Here is a 21,428-nt window from a genome sequence, read left to right as displayed (position 1 = left end):
GCTTCTGGGAACAGAAAAAGCACCAAAAGTTCAAATCCAAGCCGTAAACTCCGAGGTGGCCAAAGGGTTTGCTTAGTTTTGCCCTTGTGATCCAGCCGTCATACTGAGTAGGGACCATTCATCAGCATAGCTTTCACACATGATATGAAATAACCATCCCACTCTCCATTGAAAGAGTGAATAATCCCCGATTGGAGCCTGTGGAGGATGTGGTTAATCTACCATATCATCCAACGCCACCATTGGTTTCAGATGTTCCGATTTGTAGGTCGTTACGAATTGCCACCTATGTCGTTTTTTGTTTCGATAGCCGAGGGCTAAAGCCGGTGGATTAGGATGACTCGTCAGTTAAGGGGGTCACGAATAGGGGGTCAGGAATATGGGCATTATGGGGTGGGATGTTAATGATACACAGAGGGGCCACAAGAAAGGATTTAGTGTGGGGGGATTTGGAAAGAGGAATTTGGGACATGGTGTTAATGCATACGTTAACTGCAATGCATTTAGTGCAAACCTGTGCTCACTTTTTTGGTTTGTTTTGTTTGTTCACTGCTTCAAAATGTTTCTCTTGATATGTTAGTCTCAAATATTTCTTTTAGAAATTATTCTATTTTCGGAGAGGAATAAATGCCTATTTTACACATATCTTTTCTTGATCAGTGTATATATTTCCGTATGATAAAGCTTCCCTGTTAATTTCATTATACAGGTAATTCATTATTTATATTGAGACTTGCCCTATGAATAGGAGTATTATTTTTTTTAAACATATATTCTCTATATAACCAGGAAGGTCTACTCTCATCTTTTTTTCTCCCCAAAAAAGGGTTACAGTGTGCGACTTTCTAAGAGCCCCTTTATTCTCGCTGTCATTCTTGTACTCCACCTTTTGCTAAGACCTTGGCCTAATCCATCAACATGTCCTGGCAGGTTCTCGGGTTAAAGTGTGGAACAAATAAGGTGCAGCATTGTTTTATAGTTCGGGGAGGACGAGAAAACCACCTATGGCGGTCTTTGGTCATTTGTGAGCCAATCTTTTTTTTCCGTCAAGACTACGAAAGTGGGTACTGAGGGAGGCTTTGAAGTCTCAGACAAGCTTGTTGAGACTGAATTACCACTGTAATTCTCCTTAGGTTATTTATAAAACCATGGACAGTCATCTATTCAGGATGCATTAGGGGATCAGCCACTGTGAAATGTGCAGTCAAAAATGGATCACCAGTCTCGGGGGGGGGGAAACTTCGTTAGTTCTCTGTTGAGACAAATTATGCATCCATTAAATCAGCTTTTGTGATTCATAATTTCTCTGCCATTCCAAAGCTTTTAATTTAAACCTTGAAATCCCCAGAACTCTAGGTGGCGACGTTCTCATGTGACCCCTCCCCAAAACCTCGAAAGAATTTAAAAGGGGAGGAAGAGAAATCGACTCGGGTGTCCATAATTAAACAGCAGGGGTTTTCTGCAGGTCAAAGAGCAAACAACAACACAATCCCGTGAGCCGATTTCCCCCCCCCCCCCCCCCCCCCTCATCAGCGGGGTTGGAGGTTGGATCCAGGGGGGTTTCACATACGGTGCTGTCTTTGCTAGGCCTCTGAACCCGTGGATTAGCATTGACGAGCATCGGATTACAGGGTCCCTGTTGGGACGTCAAGAGGCCACACCTGCCCCTTGCTGGAGCAAAAACATCAGTGGCTGAGGGTTACCTATGCCATCAGGGATGTTCAAAAGGATCTACAGAGACACTAGGCAGGTGTCCAGGTGCTGCTATATCTCCTGTGGAATACGGCACTCTTCATATAGGACATCTTCCCCACCAAAGGAAATCAACACCCCCAACACTGGACTACAACGACTCAAACCCAAATCCCTGCTTCCTGAGAGCCGGCGCCGGAAAAGGGGGTTAATGTGTTTACACAGCCGAAATCTGGCAACTCTCACTGTAAACCAGATACATGCTTTTACTGGTAAATGACAAACACCGGGCTATTCTTGCAATAACAGAAACGAAAACAAGAGCTGTATGGGTCTCAAAAGTGTTGCATCTATGTTACGTAGAATACATAGTAAGGCGATGGTCTGTTAGTTGGGAAACCACGTCTTACATCCGGTGGACCATGATATGGACGGTGAATATAGGCGGCATTGTGTATTTATGATCCGGTAACTCCAACACATTTCACCAATGTATGTGTGTGTCTAATACCACATATTCCTCAGAGGGTTATGACAATTTAGACCCTTAATTGCAAGTTGCATGAATCATTTGGGACTGTTGCCAGAAAATGTAAGATGGCTGTTTTGGTGGTCACTCAACTGCAAAAGAGAGAGAGAGAGAGAGAGAGAGAGAGAGAGAGAGAGAGAGAGAGAGAGAGAGAGAGAGAGAGAGATAAGCCCATTAACTGACCCACACCAACACCCGCTCCAGATGTTTCGTAGACTTGTTGTAGTCTATGGAAGAGGAATGTGTTCATTCCAAGTTCAAACTGTGCAGACCATGTCCAGTAAGTATTTGTCATCAGCACACACACTGCAACCCCCGCCCCTCGAAAACCCACTTTAGTGTGTGCGTGAGTGAAATGTGTTATTTCTCACACACACACACACACACACACACACACACACACACACACACACACACACACACACACACACACACACACACACACACACACACACACACACACTATAGGAGGAGATTCACATTCACTCTAAACAGTTGCAGACGGACTACTACTGCCACCTATCTGTCTCCTTGATAACTGCAGTCTAGGGATCTCATTTGTGCAAAATTTGAGTAACGGTCTGGCAAACTGCATTCTTTTTCTGAGAAAAACGAATAATGGTAATAAAACACACTTGCACGCCAAGACGTTTAATGTTTTTTTACATAACCAAAGAAACAAACCAAAAAAATTCCAAAGCAATCTGTACATTTGTGGTGTAGCAGGAGTCCCTTAAAAAAATAAATAATAACTTGCTTGAGTTTTTCAATGGCCAGCCGCTACAGGCAGTGCCAAGAGCCTTGGGTTCTGACCGACAGACAGACAGTGGGGGGTATGCTGGTCCCATAGGACCTCCGCGAGCTGTTCCCCGGCCCCCCTGTTGCTCCCTACACACACTTGGCTCATTTAAATTCACCCAGGACTGTGATCCAACCCCAATCAACAGCTTCACCTACTGGACCAGACTGCTGATAGGTCACATGTGCATCTTTACAGGTTCTCCGTGTGAGTGAACAGCTCACAACTTATTCAGATATAAAAATGAATGAAGTCATGATTAGTCCCATATCAACAGTACATCATTCTCATACTCTATACTATATACTATATACATACTCTGAGTCCATACTATTGTCGGTACCCAGTGTTAATGAACATTAGCCAAGCCTGTTTCTCGCTTTGGACATTTGCACATCTTGGCTCTGACCCAGACAAACTATATGACTCACTACGAAAGGTTCCCAGTTTGATTCCGGACAGCTACTCTGAGCATCTTCAGAGTTGAAGATGTGGATCAGTGGTTTAAGCAAGTGTTTAAGCAAGATGCCTTCTGTTGCCATCACTTATTACAATATCACACCAAACAAAATGACCCTGGCCTTGTATCTAATCACACACACTGATGCACACACGCACTGCTTACACGCTACAAATAAGATACACTCAACAAAAATATTGTTTAGTGATTTAGTAACTCTTATACAATGCTTATTCAAGGCTTAGAGAGCGCTTTTACAAGACAGAGAATGCCTTCCATCTGCAACTACACACACACTCGTGGTCTTCAATGAGGTCATTCCCATTAAGCCCTTAAGATCATATATGTATTTTTGCAAAGCCTCTATTGCCAGGCATAAGTCCAGAGAATACACAATCTTGACCACAAGTACATGGTTCTAATTATGCTGAAAATCGCTTTAACCGCAGTTCATTCACACATGAGGGGACTGGTGTGTGTGTGTGTGTGTGTGTGTGTGTGTGTGTGTGTGTGTGTGTGTGTGTAATGCAGACCATGTGCATGCATTGACAGAAACCCCCCAAAAAGGACTATACCTCCCATGATGGAAGGTTAGGCATGACCTTGAACAGCATCATCTGTGCGAGGAGTAACAAGACATTGGCTTACCCAAAACCATATTTTCATTGTAATTTCATTGTCCATTTTGGCGCTTAAATTAGCTTTCTATAGTTTCTTACAACATATGTAGGTAGATAGGCAGGTAGGTCAGAAGCGAGGATGGTAGGTACATGTACACATACAATAATAACCTCACCCAATGCCATGTAACAATGCATCTGGTGTTGAATATGTTGCTGTGTTCTTGCGATTGGAAAACACCCCCTTTAGACTGTCCAGTGTCCAATGCACACAACACATCAGCATATCTTTCCTTAATGGTCAACCAGTCAGGCATCCCGAAGGCCAGAGCCATATGGAAGTGATCCCAGATCCTGCGTTGCACAAACAAAATGCAAACAGCAACCAGCGCACTATAAACACAGCGTGCACGGCTAATGTAAATAACCCAGCTCATGCACAGTCCATAGCAACCAGCAGACCTTAAAAAAGTAATGTCTCCACTTGAAGGAACGACAGAAAGAAAGAACAAACAATTGAAAGATATATATACGTTTTCACACTGCCCACTAGATCGCGCTAATGCTATGACTACGGGTATGGTGATCGGTTGCGCAACATCGCACCGCAGTTATTATCTATGTAGACATTTCTCCAACAATGTTTGCTTGCTGTAACGTCAATCAACCCTGCCTGTAATAGTTGTTTTCAGTGGATGGCTTTCTGGTATGAGGTTTGCATGTCAAAACTAATCACAAACCTGAACATATACTCTCGATGTCCGTGTTGTGGGAGGAGCAGATCTGGACTTGACGGTTTTGGTTCAGGAAGTTGACATTATGAACACAGATATAACAGACTGAAACCATGTAGCCTACTGTATACAATAGGATAGCCTTAAATCCTACCGCGATCAAATTACTGCACCTATAGGCCTACTCAAATCATGTGATTAGTGTTGATGCCCGTTAAAAATACGTGGATTACAAGATGAATAAGCAAATCACATCGAGCACATACATCCGCAAACTAAATTTTTCAATACTTCGTAAACTGTCCGACTTTTTAGACCCCGACGACAGATGGAAAGAGGTCATCGTGTTGATAATGAAGCCCAGCGGGGAGCCGAGATACACGCAGATCGAAGTCAGGTAGGCCCTGTGTGTAGAGGTGAGGTATTAACGGTCACCCCTTCTGATTTTCATGCTCTTTCATCAGAGGTCATCTCTGTTGCAGGAGGTTTGCGTCCCTTGCAAAGCAGGGGGAGAGCCCCACAATTGATTTCTTGACTAATTGGGGGACCACCAACGCCACGGTGGGTGAGCTGGTGGATATTTTGAAGAGCAATAAGTTACTCGCAGCTGCTGCGTTGCTCCTTCCAGGTGAGTGATCAAATAAACGTGACAGTGGAATGACGAAATTATATTTTGTTGTGTTTAAATCACACAGAGGTTAGACCATCAACCGAAAGGGAATGCAAGACTGTAAAATGTCTTCTCTTCGATTTAAATGCCACATTAGAGCCTGTATCAGAAGTGCTGCCACAAGCTGAGAATGACAGCAACACACCAACCATTGAATTTGAGCCCCAGAGCTGGCCTTTGCCTGTGTGTCCTAATCCTCACCCAGAGAAGCCTGCAGAGACAGCTGAACCAGACAGCACAGGTATTGAAGACAATTCAATATATTTATATGCATTCTTAAATCTTATCTAAGATAGTGATCAATTGTAGTTTATATGTCCCCTGCTCTTCCCCACTGGTACAACAGCAAAGTGATGAAAATGCCTCATTATGACATTAAAGAGTAGTCATTCATTATGTTTTGATATACCATCAATATAGAATAAGATTGGAAATGCTGATACAATGTGGGATACTGCCTTCTTAATACAGGTTTTCTGTCCAATCGAGGGCAGTAACACATGCTGTGTTTTTCTCCAATGCACCACTGACTATACTACCTTCTGTTCCTCCATCTAAAAAGGTTACTTGAGCTTCCTGTACCACGAACTCATGGACATCACGGGCAACTTTGACGACCGGCCAACATCGGAGGGCGGGAATTGGCTGGGGGAAGGGGGGTTTGGAACGGTGTACAAGGGTTTTGTCAACAACTTACCCGTAGCCGTGAAGAAGCTCAGTCCAGTAAGTTGACACAAACCCCCAAGTCTCTCATTTAAAATTGCAAAATACACAATGTGATTATTATTTCTCTTCAGGAAGAAGACATCTTAGCGGACGAGTTACGACTTCAATTCCGCCAGGAGATAGAAACTCTGAAGACGTAAGCTTTCTCTTTATTGCATCGGTCTCTTTATCTTTGGTATCTAGTATCTAGGAATGGAGAGACTGCAGCCACCTGCAGCCATTTCATTCACCCTGGATATTCATAGGGTGGCTCCCTACGAATATCTGTAAACAGGCGTCTCAATCATTTTGTTTATGAAAGCACGCTGAACTATTGACCCCAGTGGCTAATGGAAGAGCCTGAGGCATCACCAATTACCTCTCTATGGCTTTCCCTGTCGAATGAGGGAGGGTTGTTGTGTGCAAGGAGATTACAGAGTTAATTTACATAATGGAGATTTAATGGGCCATCATTTGATTCGAGGCAGAGACGAATAACAATTTGAGGTGTTGATATCGGCTTGGAGCACATGAGTGGGCTCGGTGAAATTATAATGATTGTTTTGTTTTTTAATGTCGGCATCCTTCACCCTCACAGTTTGAAACACCCAAACTTGGTGGACATGGTCGGCTTTTCCTGTGATGGACAGTACCCGTGTCTGGTGTACGTCTTGATGGCCAACGGTTCGGTTCTTGATCGGCTGGCTTGTATGGTAAAGTAGCACGGTGTTCATCTGTTGACGGGCTTTCATCAAGGGACGTGCTGACGTGGTGCAGGTGATAAACATGTGGTTCTGGGTTTGTTTCTTTTCCCCTCTTGAAGGAGGAAAGCCCTCCTCTGCCGTGGAGCATGAGATGTTTGATAGCTACAGGAAGTGCCAGAGGTTTGGATTACCTCCACAACAACCACCATGTCCACAGGGATATTAAAAGGCAATTCGGTCTATTATGTTACATTGGAAGTATTTAATATTAACCATGCTAATGATTATGAGTTTTCATTACCTCTTAATGTTTCAGAAGCATTTGTTGCTATAAATGAACGCATCCCATTAGTGAGACATTATCTCACTAATGTCTCATGCTTTAGTTGGTTATCCATTACTGTCCAACTGTTCTGCTAGTGGGAATATCCTGCTGGACGACCACTTTGTGGCAAAGATCTCTGACTTCGGGCTGACCAGAGCGTCTCCCACACGATCGTCAGTCACCATGCAAACAGAGAGGATTGTGGGTACACGTGCGTACATGGCACCCGAGGCTCTGCGTGGCGAGATCACGCCGAAATCCGACGTATTCAGCTTTGGAGTGGTACGTGATCTTGTCTTATCAGGACACAAGCACACACCCACATACATTTATGGGAGTATATTGTGGGCTATTAAAGGCACCCAGTGCAACTTTCGAGGCTTAAAAATAAACATGAAATTTCTAGTCTTTTTTACACGTAGTAAGTTTCAATAACTCCATGCCATTACATACCGACATTTAAGCAGCAAAGATGAGACGTCGTTGTGTGGTGAGAACTGATACAAAATCGATAACAACAACAATGCCGCCATTTTCTTTATTTTTTGTAACCTACAATAAATAAAGCAGGCTTCCAGTCAATGGAAAAATGGCTTCTCCCCACCGGAGATTGTTGTTGTTTACGATTTTCTATCAGTTCTCACCACACAACGACGTCTCATCTTTGCTCCTTGAATGTCGATATGTAATGGTATGGAATTATTTAAACTTACTACGTGTAAAAAATACTAGAAATGGAATGTTTATTTTTCATTGAATGTTTACATAAAGTTGCACTGGGTGCCTTTAAGAGGACGATCAAGATGGTAGGTTAATGGTGAATCATTTCGAACGACTGAGCATTTCACCCCAAGTTAGGCCCCGTCCACACGAAGCCGAAACGGGCGAAACCGTTACGGTTTCGATCTATCCGGTTTCGAAGTATCTCCGTAAAGACGAAGCCAAGCGAAACCGGATAGATCTGTAGAAACGCTGTAGTAAACATTCCAGGCCCATAAGGGGCGCTGCTTCTGGTACACAAATCCAGAAGAAGAAGAGGCGAGCATGCGCATAAAGGCTGCCCCCCGAACCACTAACAACACAAACAAACAGCTCTTCTACGATGGCGAACTAGATTCTCAATAAATAATGGCTTAGCAACCCAACAAGGGACATGATATGCTGCAGAACGATTACAAGCTTGTAGTCCGCCATCATCTTTTTTGTTGTGATTTCTGAGACTCCGCGGGCTTAAGAGCCATTGGCTAGGAGGTCGAGGGGTGGGGCGATGACGTCATGGTTTGCGGTTTCAGTCGGTTTCAGGCGTCCACACGAAACCAAAACGAAACTTGATAGATTTGAAACCACCTCCGAGGGTGGTTTCAGAAGTTTGCGGTTTCGGTCAGCGGATTCGCCGGCTTCGTGTGGACGGAAGGCCGAACCGTACAAGACCTTTGCGGTTTCGCCATGAAATCGGCTTCGTGTGGACGGGGCCTTAAATTACTGATATTTAAACAAACGTTTAAATTCCTGCCCGTTCCTGACAGTACCCAGCTTTCTCCATGGCTCCTGAATTGGATCTATTCAAATCTTATGTGGTACGAGCTTGACTGCAGCGTAAAAAAGAAGCAACTAATCTAGCATCTCATATCAGTTTGCCAGCAGCCGACTCGCTCCGTACATGATCTCCAAGATAAAAAGCCCAAACTTGTCCGCTTCGCACGGCATTTACACAGCTCATCAGTTCGGGAAATGAAACCATCCAAATGGGTCACAGCGAGGTTGGCCGTGGGAACGACAGCTTGGTAGAGACCTTTTGTTGTCCTACGGGGCCATGAAGTTGACCCCCCCTCCCACTCTTCCCCCTTTCTGTCATCACAGGTGTTGTTAGAAATAATATCTGGACTCCCGCCAGTCGACGAAAACCGTGAAATGCCATGTCTGGTAAGCAGGTATTTCATTTGTTATCCTTATGCCCACAAGGGGCCACTGTATTCCTCTGGTAGGCTAAGTGCTGAGGAGCAATAGGTCCAGACCTCTGGATATTGTTGTTATGAGTGTATAGTGGTGTGCGACAAGGGTGATTGGTCATTGGGAACAGGATATTCTACTGGTTTGACGCCCAGCCAAAAGGATCTGGGTTAAAATCTCCAGGGTCCTTACATCTACCTGGAGGCACAGGTGTTGTTAGAAATAATATCTGGACTCCCGCCAGTCGACGAAAACCGTGAAATGCCATGTCTGGTAAGCAGGTATTTCATTTGTTATCCTTATGCCCACAAGATGCATAACCCGCAAGATGCATAACGCGCAAGATGCATAACCCCTTTCTCAGCGGGATTCACTGCCGCTCGGTGTGAAAGCATCTGTTAAACGACTAAATAGTCAGTATTGAAAAGGGAGAAGAGCAGCAGGTGTTACATATTCATGTGTATACTAAATAGTCGTATTCGTTTTTCAAACGCCTGCACATTTGCCTATTTCAAAGTCGCCCATCCTGTCCTACTTATAAACAGGCATCCGGTTTATTACTGCGCTTAGTTCTCCATGACATATGACATAGCCGGCTCTGACCCCCCCCCCCCCCCCCCACCAGATGGAGCTGAGGTATGAAATCGAAGACGAGGATGAGGATCTGACCTTGGAGGGCTTCGTGGACAAGAAGATGAGGGACGCAGGCATGGCCCAGGTGGAGAGGACCTACACCCTGGCCTGCCAATGTCTCGAAGACAGGAAGGTTAAACGACCAACCATCAAACAGGTACATTTTATACCTATAATACAAATAAAAATCTGGATCTAAAAGTCTCCTTGTAGAGAAATCCATAGAATACAAATAAGGGATACCCAGAATGAATTCACTAAGAAGTAGTGCTGTCTGCGGGGCTCGATCGTGTTCACAGTTGGATTTTGTCCCAACAGGTCCTGGCAGAGCTGGAGGATGTCAGCAGAGGTTTTTCTGCTGCAGCATCAGGCACTGGGAGCTGAGCCATGACCTGCCTGTCAAAGCTAAACCCCTCCGATCCTGACCTGGATGCAAATCTATCTGCCCCTGAAACTGACTTTATTGTGCAGTGTTTTGACCAGGGATGCACCAATCAGGATTATTCAGGCTGATAACGATTTTTTATGTGCCATCAGCCAACATGGGTGATGCCAGATATTTTTGCGCTTTGCCTGTCAGAGGCTTCAGTCACAAGCCGTGGGGTCCAGCTACAGCAGATGTCTCCAGTGAGATGCAGGCAAGCTTTGGCATGATGGCCATTTATATGGTTAAGTGTCCTAGCTTGATTGAGAGATAGGGCCATTTAAAGAGGACTTGTTAAATGTTAAATGCAGGACAAACGTTTAATAATTACCGAGCATCTTACCCTCAATCCGTCTTGTGCAGTCTTTTGAGTTCTGTGATCAGCAAATTAATACTTGATCACGTGCAATATTGATCATTGGCCGATCGATCACTAATTTGACGCTTATGTTCACATTAGATCCTAGCCCCAATAGTGTTCATAGTTGTTTGGAATGTTTTTCCTCTCATGCACTTTGACACCATTGAATAATAATATTCAATATCATTTCTGTTAGAGAAGTTTGGTGATTACGTTTGAATGTAAAATTTGAAAGTGTGTTGGATGGTGGGAAATACATGAAAGTGAATTGTGATTCATATATTGTTAGTAAATAAGTACGGTATTTTGTATAGTACTTCAGCATTGCTTTTGAACAGTCTTATATGTTGCCTTCATTTAAAAATGTGTACCACTGTATTTGTTTTTACTAAATGTTTTATTAAATGTACACAATACATTGAACTGTCATACATTGGAGTGGTTCAAGATATAAAAGGAATTTTATCAAATCAAGTTACAAATAAGATGTAACGATTGAAAAAAGGGAAATAAAAATCAATTATTGCAATACAGTTTAAGCTTTATCTGAACACTTAAAATGCAATACATTCTATGTGCCCACAATGGAAGTAAAAAGAAAAAAAGGTGATGTAAATTAAATATTTTCTTTCTTTAAAAGATCTATGGTAAGAAAACGATTAAGACCACATGATGATAATTTATTTTTCCTATTATATTCATTCTATGAATAAAAAGGGTAACATCTTCCCCCCTTCAAGCAAGAGGTGAACAAAGATATCGTTTCTAGACAAGCGGGATAGTGACACACATTTAGCACAAGGAACTTTCCCTTTTCTCTTTAAGAAGGGCCCCTCTTTGCACCACCGGTGGTGATCTGTATTGGCCAAGTCAAACCCACCAGTGAGGTCACTAGAGGGACGATTTTAAAATGGCTAATGGACATCACACCCAGTGGCTTAAAGTTTGGTAGGACTTCACTCTGCAATGGGCAGCTTGCTCCTGGATGTATTGCAGGATATTATTTTTGGAAGCATCTACTACTAACCCCCTCCACTCATTCTCTATCGACACCTACAAATCACCAGCACATAGACAAGATTTTCTAGATCACGGATCACACACGGCTACAGTATGTACATTTACAGCACTTGCATAGAAAAATATGCTTTTCAGCAGATGTGTATTATTTTTTGTTTGTTCCCCGTGTAAACCTGTTGTATAAAAACAGTTTAAAAAAACTGAATACAGGACAAAGTGGAAACATCGAGTAAATTGTGCACGCTATTTCAAGATCCTTTGCAAGTCTTTTTTGCAGTCATATAACATGAATGCCACGCAATGGAATGCAAGTTAGGAATTCAAGCATACTGGCGGATAAGGGGAAGTGTTTTTTATCTATATATTATTGGCACCAATTCTCTTTATTTTTTATTTTTGTGCAAGCTGGCATACGATGTGGCAACGTCACAAAAAGAGCACTTTTTCCAGCCTCTGTTAATATTCAAGAAGTACTTGCAGTAACTCATCTTTATATCTGAATTCATGCCTCAACCGAAGCGGGGAACAGAGTAATTGGCTCAGCTCATCTTGGTGTGCATAGAACAGTCTCTCAGTGAATGTTTTTTTTTTAATATATATATATATATATATATATACATATATATATATATATATATATATATATATATATATAGACATAGATATAAATCTATATCTATATCACATTTGAGGTCGATGATGTTTGCTGTTTTAATTATTACAAAAAAAGTGTGTTGAATGTAACTTTGCCCTTACTCTCGGAATGTTCCACTATGGAGGATTTAGGGGGGTTTGTAGGCTAGTTAGTCATCTTCCCCGCCCTCCGTTGCTGGCCTTGTGATGCGTCGGGCCCCCCTCTTGCCTGTAGGGCCCTTGGGCTTGGCGAAGGCCTGCTTGTGTGCATGCTGCTTGGGGTGGACCTCTTCGTACAGGAAGTCAGCGGTCAGCTCGTCACCATTGTCAATCTCCAGCTACAACCCAGAGGAAAAGTACAGATTATAGATTAATCTCCAGCTACAACCCAGAGGAAAGGTACAGATTATAGATGAACAATCTCCAGCTACAACCCAGAGGAAAGGTACAGATTATAGATGAACAATCTCCAGCTACAACCCAGAGGAAAGGTACAGATTATAGATGAACAATCTCCAGCTACAACCCAGAGGAAAGGTACAGATTATAGATGAACAATCTCCAGCTACAATCCAGAGGAAAGGTACAGATTATAGATGAACAATCTCCAGCTACAACCCAGAGGAAAGGTACAGATTATAGATGAACAATCTCCAGCTACAACCCAGAGGAAAGGTACAGATTATAGATGAACAATCTCCAGCTACAATCCAGAGGAAAGATACAGATTATAGATGAACAATCTCCAGCTACAACCCAGAGGAAAGGTACAGATTATAGATGAACAATCTCCAGCTACAACCCAGAGGAAAGGTACAGATTATAGATTAACAATCTTCAATATACGCAGAGAGAAGGTCGATTATAGATGAACAATCTCAGGTACACCTCTGAGAAGATACAGATTATATATCAACAATCTCCAGCTACAACGCAGAGAGAAGATAACGAATTATAGAAGAACAATCTTAATATACTCATAGAGAAGGTTGATAATAGATGACCAATCTCCAGGTACACCTCAGAGAAAATACAGGTTAGAGATGAACAATCATGCATGAAGAGCTCTGGGACCTTTGTAATAATCCCGTATCCAGCAGTCCTACCACTTTACAGCAGAACTTCTGCAGGGCTTCGGCCGAGTGTGTGTTAGAAAGTAAGCGAAACGCCCCGTTCACCCAGATCTCAGCTCATCTGCCGTCTGACTTTGGACATGAATCGGATGTAACATCTGATTTGTGAGTCTACCTTCTTCTCGATCTCCATCTGCATCTGGTTCTCCACCATGTCCACCAGGGGGTTCTTGCAGCTGGAGTACAGCATCCTCTCCCGGATGGTACACGTGTTCAGGGGCATGGAGTAGATGAACACTGCCGCCACCGCCACGCCGATGGAGAGGGGAAACCCAAACACGTCGCACATTTGAGTTTCATCAAAAATACATCTCTGATGTCGATGTCGACATAAAAAGGAAGAACTAGACTGAGTAGCTCACTATGGTCATACATTTCGGGATGATTCTCTCTGTTCTCTGGGTCTCAAACGTTACAATTAATTGACTAGCAACATTATCCTGTTGGCAGAATTGTCAAGATTTGTGTCCCAACAATCCCTTTCATGGAATCTCCTGAAACAGCTTGAGTCATCTTAATGAGACGCTTTACAAGAAATGCATTCATGGAGAAACATTCATATACAGCAGCAATGATGACAACTGTGCGAGGAGAGAGACAGATTGTGGCAGCAATGGTAAAGTAAAAGGAACAATGCAATACTTAAATGGCTATTTTGCTGTTTGTATTTTACCCAATACTATTCCTTTCAATCAAGAAAACCATCACTATGAATATGTGAACCCCGCTCTAATCCAAACTTGGCAACGTCAGATACCAAAGAAAACACTTGACATGTTTAATCCGAGGACGGTCACGAGATTGATTGAACCAGCGACCTTCGACCCCAACCTGTTCTAGTTGCCCCGGCTCCTGAGCCCCCTGTATTCACCTGTCGATTCCAGGTAGTCACCCTCATGGGAGTGTTTGTACAGGAAGAAGTGGTAGCGTGCGCAGTCCTTGGAGATCCTCCTGGGAAGCTCTTTAACGTCGGTGGGCTCCGTGCTAGACAACTTGATCAGCTCCTTCTCAAAATCTATATGCTGTAGACCAAAGAAAACAACCACCAAGCATTAGGAGAAAGGGCGACTTTACAAAACGTTATGCCCAGCAATTAATAATATATTCTGAATCTGAATGCGTGTATATAAGGGGTATAAGAAGTAAAATCGCTCTTTGTCTTTCATCATTAGCAGGCTAAGGCTAAAAACATCCTCTATACAACCAATATCATACAATGATTAGCATATGCACCTTGATACACAACATTGCATTGCTGTGCTTGGTTTTAATAATTGATTACTACCATCTCGCTTCTATTCACTGCAATCTGATTTCTCCAACAGTCCGTCAACCAATCACTGTGGATGCATATATTAATGATCAGTATTGTATGGTTGTTTGCTAAATTGCAGGAGGAATAATGTAAATTACATGTTAATATAAATGGCAAGGCTAGGGGGGGATGGTTCCGTGTTAAAAAACAAATAGAGGAAAATCCTGTTTATCATGTGGCAGCATTTGCATTTACAACCTCAATTGACCGGCTATCCATGAGCAAACCACAACCTACAGAGACACTTCAACATAACAATGCCATGAGTCCTGTGATTTGGTACCTATGGACAGGTTCCTGCAACCCCAAAAACAACAGTCGCACAAGGGTGATATGAACAGGATCTGAGAAGAGAAGAACCTCAGCCCCCACCACCACCCACGCGGTTCCTCTTTGCAGAACACCTTTGAATGGCTCTCCTTGACGACCAGACAATTGGGGCTGTTCAGGAATGGAGCCGTAGGCGTAGCCCCCGCCAGAGCCCTGTTCTGCTCGACTTCATTGTCTTGTAATCTAATCACGAGATAACGCTTCTGAATTTCAATGAGGGGGAGTTGAGCAGGAGATAAAAAGCGCCTTGGTCCAAAATGAAGACATCATTGTGCCAGCGAGCAAGTCCCTAGCCCACCCCCCTAAAATCAAAAAGGGAAGGGAAACCAAAACAAAGCCGCGTTGCATGGTTAGATAACACTGATCGATGCAGAAAAGGTCATTTAACATTGGCAAGTGCTCAATAGTTAAGTTGCACAGCAAGTAAGCAGAAGACTCTCAGAATAAAAATACTCAATAACAGTAGTCTGCCCACTCTGGCTGTGCAACTGTTTGGCGCGGACTAGCGCAACTTGGCTGGCTGGCTGGTTTGAGTGGGAGGGGTTCTGGGAGTGTCTGGGAGTGCGATTCTTGTAAACAAAGAAGAGCAGACTGGCCAGTTATAGGGCGTGGTACTATTTATAACCTTATTGAAGTCCTTGTCGATCGGCGGATAGGTCCAGATCATTTAAATCTACGAGCTAATTAAAACGTTGCCCATTGAGACTTGGGAGGTTGTCCATGTTTCGCTTGTGAAGCCTGGTGTACGTACGAGCTGCACGTAGTTGAGCTCCTTGCTCCTGAAGCGAAGCAGGGCGTCCATGGCGTCTCCGTGCATGGGGAAGGCCACGCCGGGCAGGGTCTGCTGCTTCGTGTCCACGCTGATGTCGGTCTGCACCTGAAGCACACACACAAACACACACGTTTTAAATGCTTTATTTGATTTCACAAATTACATTTAGGATAGTGTTTTGAATAGTTAAGACTTTGTTTCAGTTGAAATGACACACACATGTTTTTTTTCACACTATCCGAGTACGAGATCCTGTTTGTGGTCAGGGTTTATATACCCTTTTCTAGAAGCCACTGACACAGTGCAGCTAACCAATCAGAGGAGCCGCTTCCATTGGAAGTGACAGGCGCCCCACAGCAAGACAATGCCGGAGGTGAGAAGGAGACATGCCTCACGGCCAGACTACTACGTCACATCACATAACATCAGACCCAGAGGCCTGTTGCACTTGAAATGGAATGCACCATAAACATGACTTAGCCTGGAATGAAGAGAATAAAGAGGGTGCCTGGTCTTTGAGGCCTCTGTTTGACTAATTATATTGGTTGCTCAACTTGTTTTGTTTTCATCATTTGGTCCTCTCTGCGAATGAGACTAATAGGATTTTTTTTGTTGGTGTTGATCAGCTGGGTCAGTGGGAGGATCCATCTCCTCTCCCGACCCGGTCGCTTCCCTTTAGGCCACATGTCTCTCCAGTCACTTCCTTATTTGGTCATGAAGGAGCGCGTAGCAGCACACTAAACGCCTACCCTCACATTACCACCACTATGACCGCCACCCCTTTAGGTTTCCTCCCAAAACAACGGCACAAAGGCCAAGCCGTTTACATTTACAGTAAAGACTTCCGAAATGAGATGAAAGGAGGTTAAAAGAAAAACGCTAAGTAATGAGAAAGAAGTTACACAAAAACGGCTGCTCTCTGCACCGTCACCGCACAACAGACGAAGGACAGAATAAAAAAAGATCCCTTTTGACGTTTCATTACAAGTAGGCCAAGCAGCATGGCAAGAGAGTGTTGTTCAATCGTCAACAAGCCACAGACACAAACAACCCCAGCTGTTAATTTCAACCTTCAACCACCACGAGTGAATCTGGCACAACAGCAGCATCATAAAATTACAGATGTTATCAGTTCAACCAATATATGCGACTCTCTAAACATGGCCGAAACGAAGACTGCCAAACACCCAGTTTGTCTCTTAAAGGAATACGAGCTACAATACTGTGTAGGCAGTATTTCTCATTTCCGCAGATAAACTCAATTTCCTCAGACAGAGCTCTATCTCAACGGGAGGCACAGTGGAGCTTGATATAAGAGCATGTCTTCATCTCGCTGTAGCATCAAACATCAATAGCAGATATTAGTTGTATCCCCATTGGGACTGCAGCAACTCAGCGGTATACATCTTAACATCAATGCAAATACAAAGTGTTTTGCCGTTTTGCAAGAGGACACATTCACCCTTGCTAGCTCACAAAATAGATGGTGAAAGTCATTCAGTGTATTTTAGGACGGTAAATAATGCAACACGCAACCCTGTTTTAGCCTGCATTAGTATCATTAGAGATCCCACTGCTTCGGCACGGGGGTGCTACATATGGACCCAGCGGCATGGGTGTGCGCTGTAAAAGACTAACGGATTCATGATCTGTAGGCAGAGTTGCTGTGCGTGTTCCAGTGCATCAGCATCTTTATTACTGGGCTGTGTTGGTTCCTGCCAAGCAAGCATATGCACTCCTTCTGCTGCCCCTGACCTTGCACTGACACTGACTAGCGATGGTGGCTGTTGCCTTTGTTGTTGTTGTTGTTGTTGTTGCGTCGCCAGCTCTTCATTGATATAGAGCTTTGTTTTAAATACAGTGTGTATATGTCTATCTATATTTCATTGGATCATATATACAGGAAAACCGATAAGGCGGGGGTGTTCAAGGTGTTTCTCCGTTGTGAAAACATCAGAGTCAGCGGGATTCGTGCCTTTGTGGCTTATGAAAAGCGGAAAGTTTAATGATAACTGAAACTTTTAGCAAAGCTCTCGACTGTGACAAAACCTCACACTCCTTAGAAACAATACACTGTTCGGAGTGGATTTCCATATTTTATCTGACAAAACTGAATTTTGAGAGGAGTGGTGCGAATCGCCTCCTTTGTGTGTTCAGCACAGATAAAGTTACAAGCCCCATCATAGCGGGGTGAATGCGTGCGTGCTAGTACCTCGCTCAGCTTAATCTGCCTCAGTTCTTCTTCAGCGGCGGTCAGAGGAAGAGGAGCAGCCTGAGAGGTGAGAAACTTCTTGTAGCCGCTGAGATTGACTTCGTCCTGTGGAGAAAAACCAACCACACCATGTGACTCGTCATATGACTTATGTTATTGATAATGGGCTTTACAAACACACGCACGGCACATAAGCATGCGCATCCAAAAACATAGAAACTGTTAGAAAGTCCACCAACCATTGTGGTGCCAAAGACCTCGTCTTTGATGATTCCACCACCAAACTCCTTCTTCAGGGTGGCCCGGGTTGCAGCGTACAACATCTTAGGTCGGACCTGTTTTCAGATAATCGTAAATTCGTAAAAGATAACCGTAAATTCATTTATTCTACTACTATTGAATTACTTTTTGATGAATAAATCAACAATTTAACATATGAAGGGTAATTCTTAACAGCAGCGGACCAAGCTACCAAGGCCTAAAGCCCTGATTTCATTAGTGATTACTTTTTAATGGAAGGCACAAGCCAATACACATTTGCATTTCTGTGGGTTTTAAAAGCAAATGTTGGCGAATGTTCTGCTCCTTAACTCATCCATTGAACCATGTCCTATTGACACTCCTGATTGATACCCTATACGTTTTCAGACATCCCCTCGACTGCATTGGGCCGGTTGTGAGTGCAAACCAATAAAGTATCAACCACTCCTGTTTAGTTCATCCCCTGCACTCCCTGAACTGCACGGCAAGCATTTGAAAATGTATGCAGCGCTTGACAAGTCTCAACCAGCCGACCTGGAATGTTTAACTCAAGTCTAGAGCCCGGGTTAGCGACCGGGCTATACCGCCGGCCAATATGCCTGTTCCGGAAGCCAAAGAGGCTGTGCCGATGCTGTGGAAATGTGACACCATCACAGTGCCAATTCACAGGAAGTGGTGCATCATGGTGCACTTTTTAAAGTAAACAAATACAATGGTTCCGGCGCAACATTGTGTCCGGGATGTGTGAAGAGCTGAAAGGGCAACTCCGGTCTGAGTGATCAAACCTTCTGAATTCATTTTCTCTTTGGTCTAACCGTCATGTATTCAGGAAGGCATGTTTTTTGCAAGAGAGACGGTTTCTCCTGACTTTACTCAAACATTTATTACCATTACAATTTGACAAAATCGCTCCAATGTGCTTTTTTGTGAAGAACATATTGTAAAGATTCACTGTTATCCTGTCCACATACTCTGTACTGATGCACATCGATTCCAACAGTCTAAAGTGCTATATTGCCATTGTTTACATTAGCGGTAGGCGCGCTCACGCTAAAAGCCCTTTAATAAAATTGCTACAAGGAAGTAATTCAGAATAATTATATCGATAACGGATGTCAAGAGATACAGTTACGATACCAAGACCAGTAATGTCCTTTAAGTTCCCAATAAAAGAAGAGCCACGGTTATATCAGCAATGACTAGATCAGCGTGTTACTTAACTGCTTAAGAATCAACAACAGTAAAAGCTTTTTGATAAGCTACAATGTGTTTTGTTTTGTGCTTGGGTTCTCTTACAGGTGAGCGTTCCGGTGACCAGGCCAGTAATATCCATTCATAGCCCTGGTTGTTTGAGGAGTCCAACCGGTACAGAATGTAGCAGGGCATGCCTTCTTCTAGGAGTGGCAGGACTAGGGAATCGTACTCCTGGTCCCATTGCTTTGAGGCTTGCCTGGTGCAGCCAAGAGCCAACTGCTCTGGAGAGGAGACAGGTGAGGGGGAAAGCATTACAGATGCCCATGTTGTCCACAATGTTGGTCATGAAATGTTTAACTAAACAAAAAGCAGTGGAAGAATGAATGAAGACTTTCCAGCATATTCATATAGAACTGAAATTTAGTATGTATATTAAGATTATAATCAGTCTTTAAAAAGTTGAAAGCAAACGTACTATTCAAGCAAAATATATCATACAAAACCAAAAATGCAACCTTTGATCGTGTATTTCTCACCATATCAAACAACACGGTCGAGAGGCATGCATTGTCTCCCCAACACTACTATGATAAACAACCCACAGTACTGATGCATCACAACACTGTCTGATACAGCACTCCTCTGAGGAGCCAGTTGCAGCACCTCAAGGGCCCTTCTGCTTACCATCGTCAATGACAACCTTCAAGACTCTGAACTGGTCTCCGTTCCTGGCATCGGCAAAGGCGTTTTTTAAGTCGTTACCCGCTGTGGATGACATGGAGATTAAACATGACTTTACTCTTGTTTGGATTCAATCAAATTGGAGAAGATATGATCTTGGATGTGTTTACCAATTGATTTGATGAAGATATCCATGATCTATCTTAAAGCACAATAGAGTAGATCATGTCATAGAACATGTGTTTATGAATCAACATATGTGAAATCCATGATAATGGTCCTTATTCTTAGGATAAGCATGTTTAACAAGCCCTTCATGTACACTGAGTTTCACAAGTACACAGAATAAGTAGCAATGCACCATTACAGACACACATTCTAACACCTTAGCAAGTCTATATAAATATACGTCTGCTCATTGGTGTGAGACATCCATTCACACTCAACCACAATCTGTCTGATTGACTTATACAGTCTTGTGATATACATGTCATAAATACCATGGGAAGGGCCAGCATATTGAGTCTGCTCATCTTACGTTTGTAAAGAATAATCAACGACATACCGATACTGGGTCGACCTTTTATCTACAGGATATAACCTGGGGTTAAACGTGTGAGTTTTTTTTAGATGAATCGTTTGAAGGCGTTGTCCGATTGTTCGAAGTTGAGAACGATACAAAGAGTCGACTTGTTTGGAAAGGAGCAGACACAAGGACACGACTACATTTGATACTAAACGTGAAGAGCAATGGATGGTCGTGACATACACCTGTTGCAGTTCTGCACACACAGTCATACTCAATTACGTTCTGAATCAAAACGGTGGACAGACACACACACATCTCAGGTTAGCTGGAGCTAGCTCGTCTGAGCGCTAGCTTTCCTAGATTTGCTCCACGTCTCTGGAAGTTCAGCAGAAACCACAAACACACACACACTGAGCTCAGAGTGTCTTCACGGTCCGCACATAGTAATATAAACGCTGTTACCTTGAATTCCCGTTTGGTGTGACATTTTGCTTTAAATCTTATGACTGAGACGAATAAAAGCAGAGCAGGCAAACCCCGAAGGAACAGCAGACCAGGAAGCGGACTACACTAAAACCGGAAGCGGACTACAGCGGAAGGATCCTCCCACCGGTACGCGTCGTCATCAGCCCCACGATCACGTGATCAAACATGTGCGTAGCAGCTCCTTCGGCGTGTACGGGGTTATTGCGCGCGCACACACACGCGCACGCACCAACATCAGCACCACTCTGAGATTATG

General features: G+C 43.4%; 2 protein-coding genes across 3 annotated transcripts; one reads left to right on the top strand and one right to left on the bottom strand.

Annotated features, from left to right (window-relative positions):
- The first annotated feature begins 4,878 nt into the window (after nucleotides 1–4,878).
- irak4 (interleukin-1 receptor-associated kinase 4) lies at nucleotides 4,879–11,980 on the top strand. 2 transcript variants are annotated; one of them, XM_060060414.1, is made up of 11 exons: nucleotides 4,879–5,231; nucleotides 5,317–5,462; nucleotides 5,602–5,745; nucleotides 6,067–6,227; nucleotides 6,302–6,366; nucleotides 6,808–6,922; nucleotides 7,033–7,142; nucleotides 7,334–7,520; nucleotides 9,399–9,461; nucleotides 9,814–9,978; nucleotides 10,140–11,980. In XM_060060414.1, exons 1-11 carry the CDS (start codon nucleotides 5,071–5,073, stop codon nucleotides 10,203–10,205), a joined length of 1,383 nt encoding a protein of 460 aa, XP_059916397.1. In that variant the 5' UTR covers nucleotides 4,879–5,070; the 3' UTR covers nucleotides 10,206–11,980. The 2 variants fall into 2 exon arrangements, with proteins under 2 accessions (XP_059916397.1, XP_059916396.1); XM_060060413.1 differs by lacking the exon at nucleotides 9,399–9,461 and adding an exon at nucleotides 9,099–9,161.
- Nucleotides 11,981–12,251: 271 nt separating this feature from the next.
- twf1a (twinfilin actin-binding protein 1a) lies at nucleotides 12,252–21,300 on the bottom strand. The gene is made up of 9 exons (XM_060060415.1): nucleotides 21,149–21,300; nucleotides 20,161–20,241; nucleotides 19,579–19,757; nucleotides 18,261–18,356; nucleotides 18,022–18,126; nucleotides 15,789–15,914; nucleotides 14,264–14,414; nucleotides 13,508–13,629; nucleotides 12,252–12,597 (listed from the first exon to the last, which is right to left on the bottom strand). Exons 1-9 carry the CDS (start codon nucleotides 21,171–21,173, stop codon nucleotides 12,430–12,432), a joined length of 1,053 nt encoding a protein of 350 aa, XP_059916398.1. The 5' UTR covers nucleotides 21,174–21,300; the 3' UTR covers nucleotides 12,252–12,429.
- Between the last annotated feature and the right edge of the window lie 128 nt (nucleotides 21,301–21,428).

This window comes from Gadus macrocephalus, chromosome 9 (assembly GCF_031168955.1).
Source record: "Gadus macrocephalus chromosome 9, ASM3116895v1".
Classification (NCBI taxonomy): domain Eukaryota; kingdom Metazoa; phylum Chordata; class Actinopteri; order Gadiformes; family Gadidae; genus Gadus; species Gadus macrocephalus.
The sequence above is the reverse complement of the archived record's forward strand: the minus strand, read 5'-3'. Positions and strand labels throughout refer to the sequence as shown.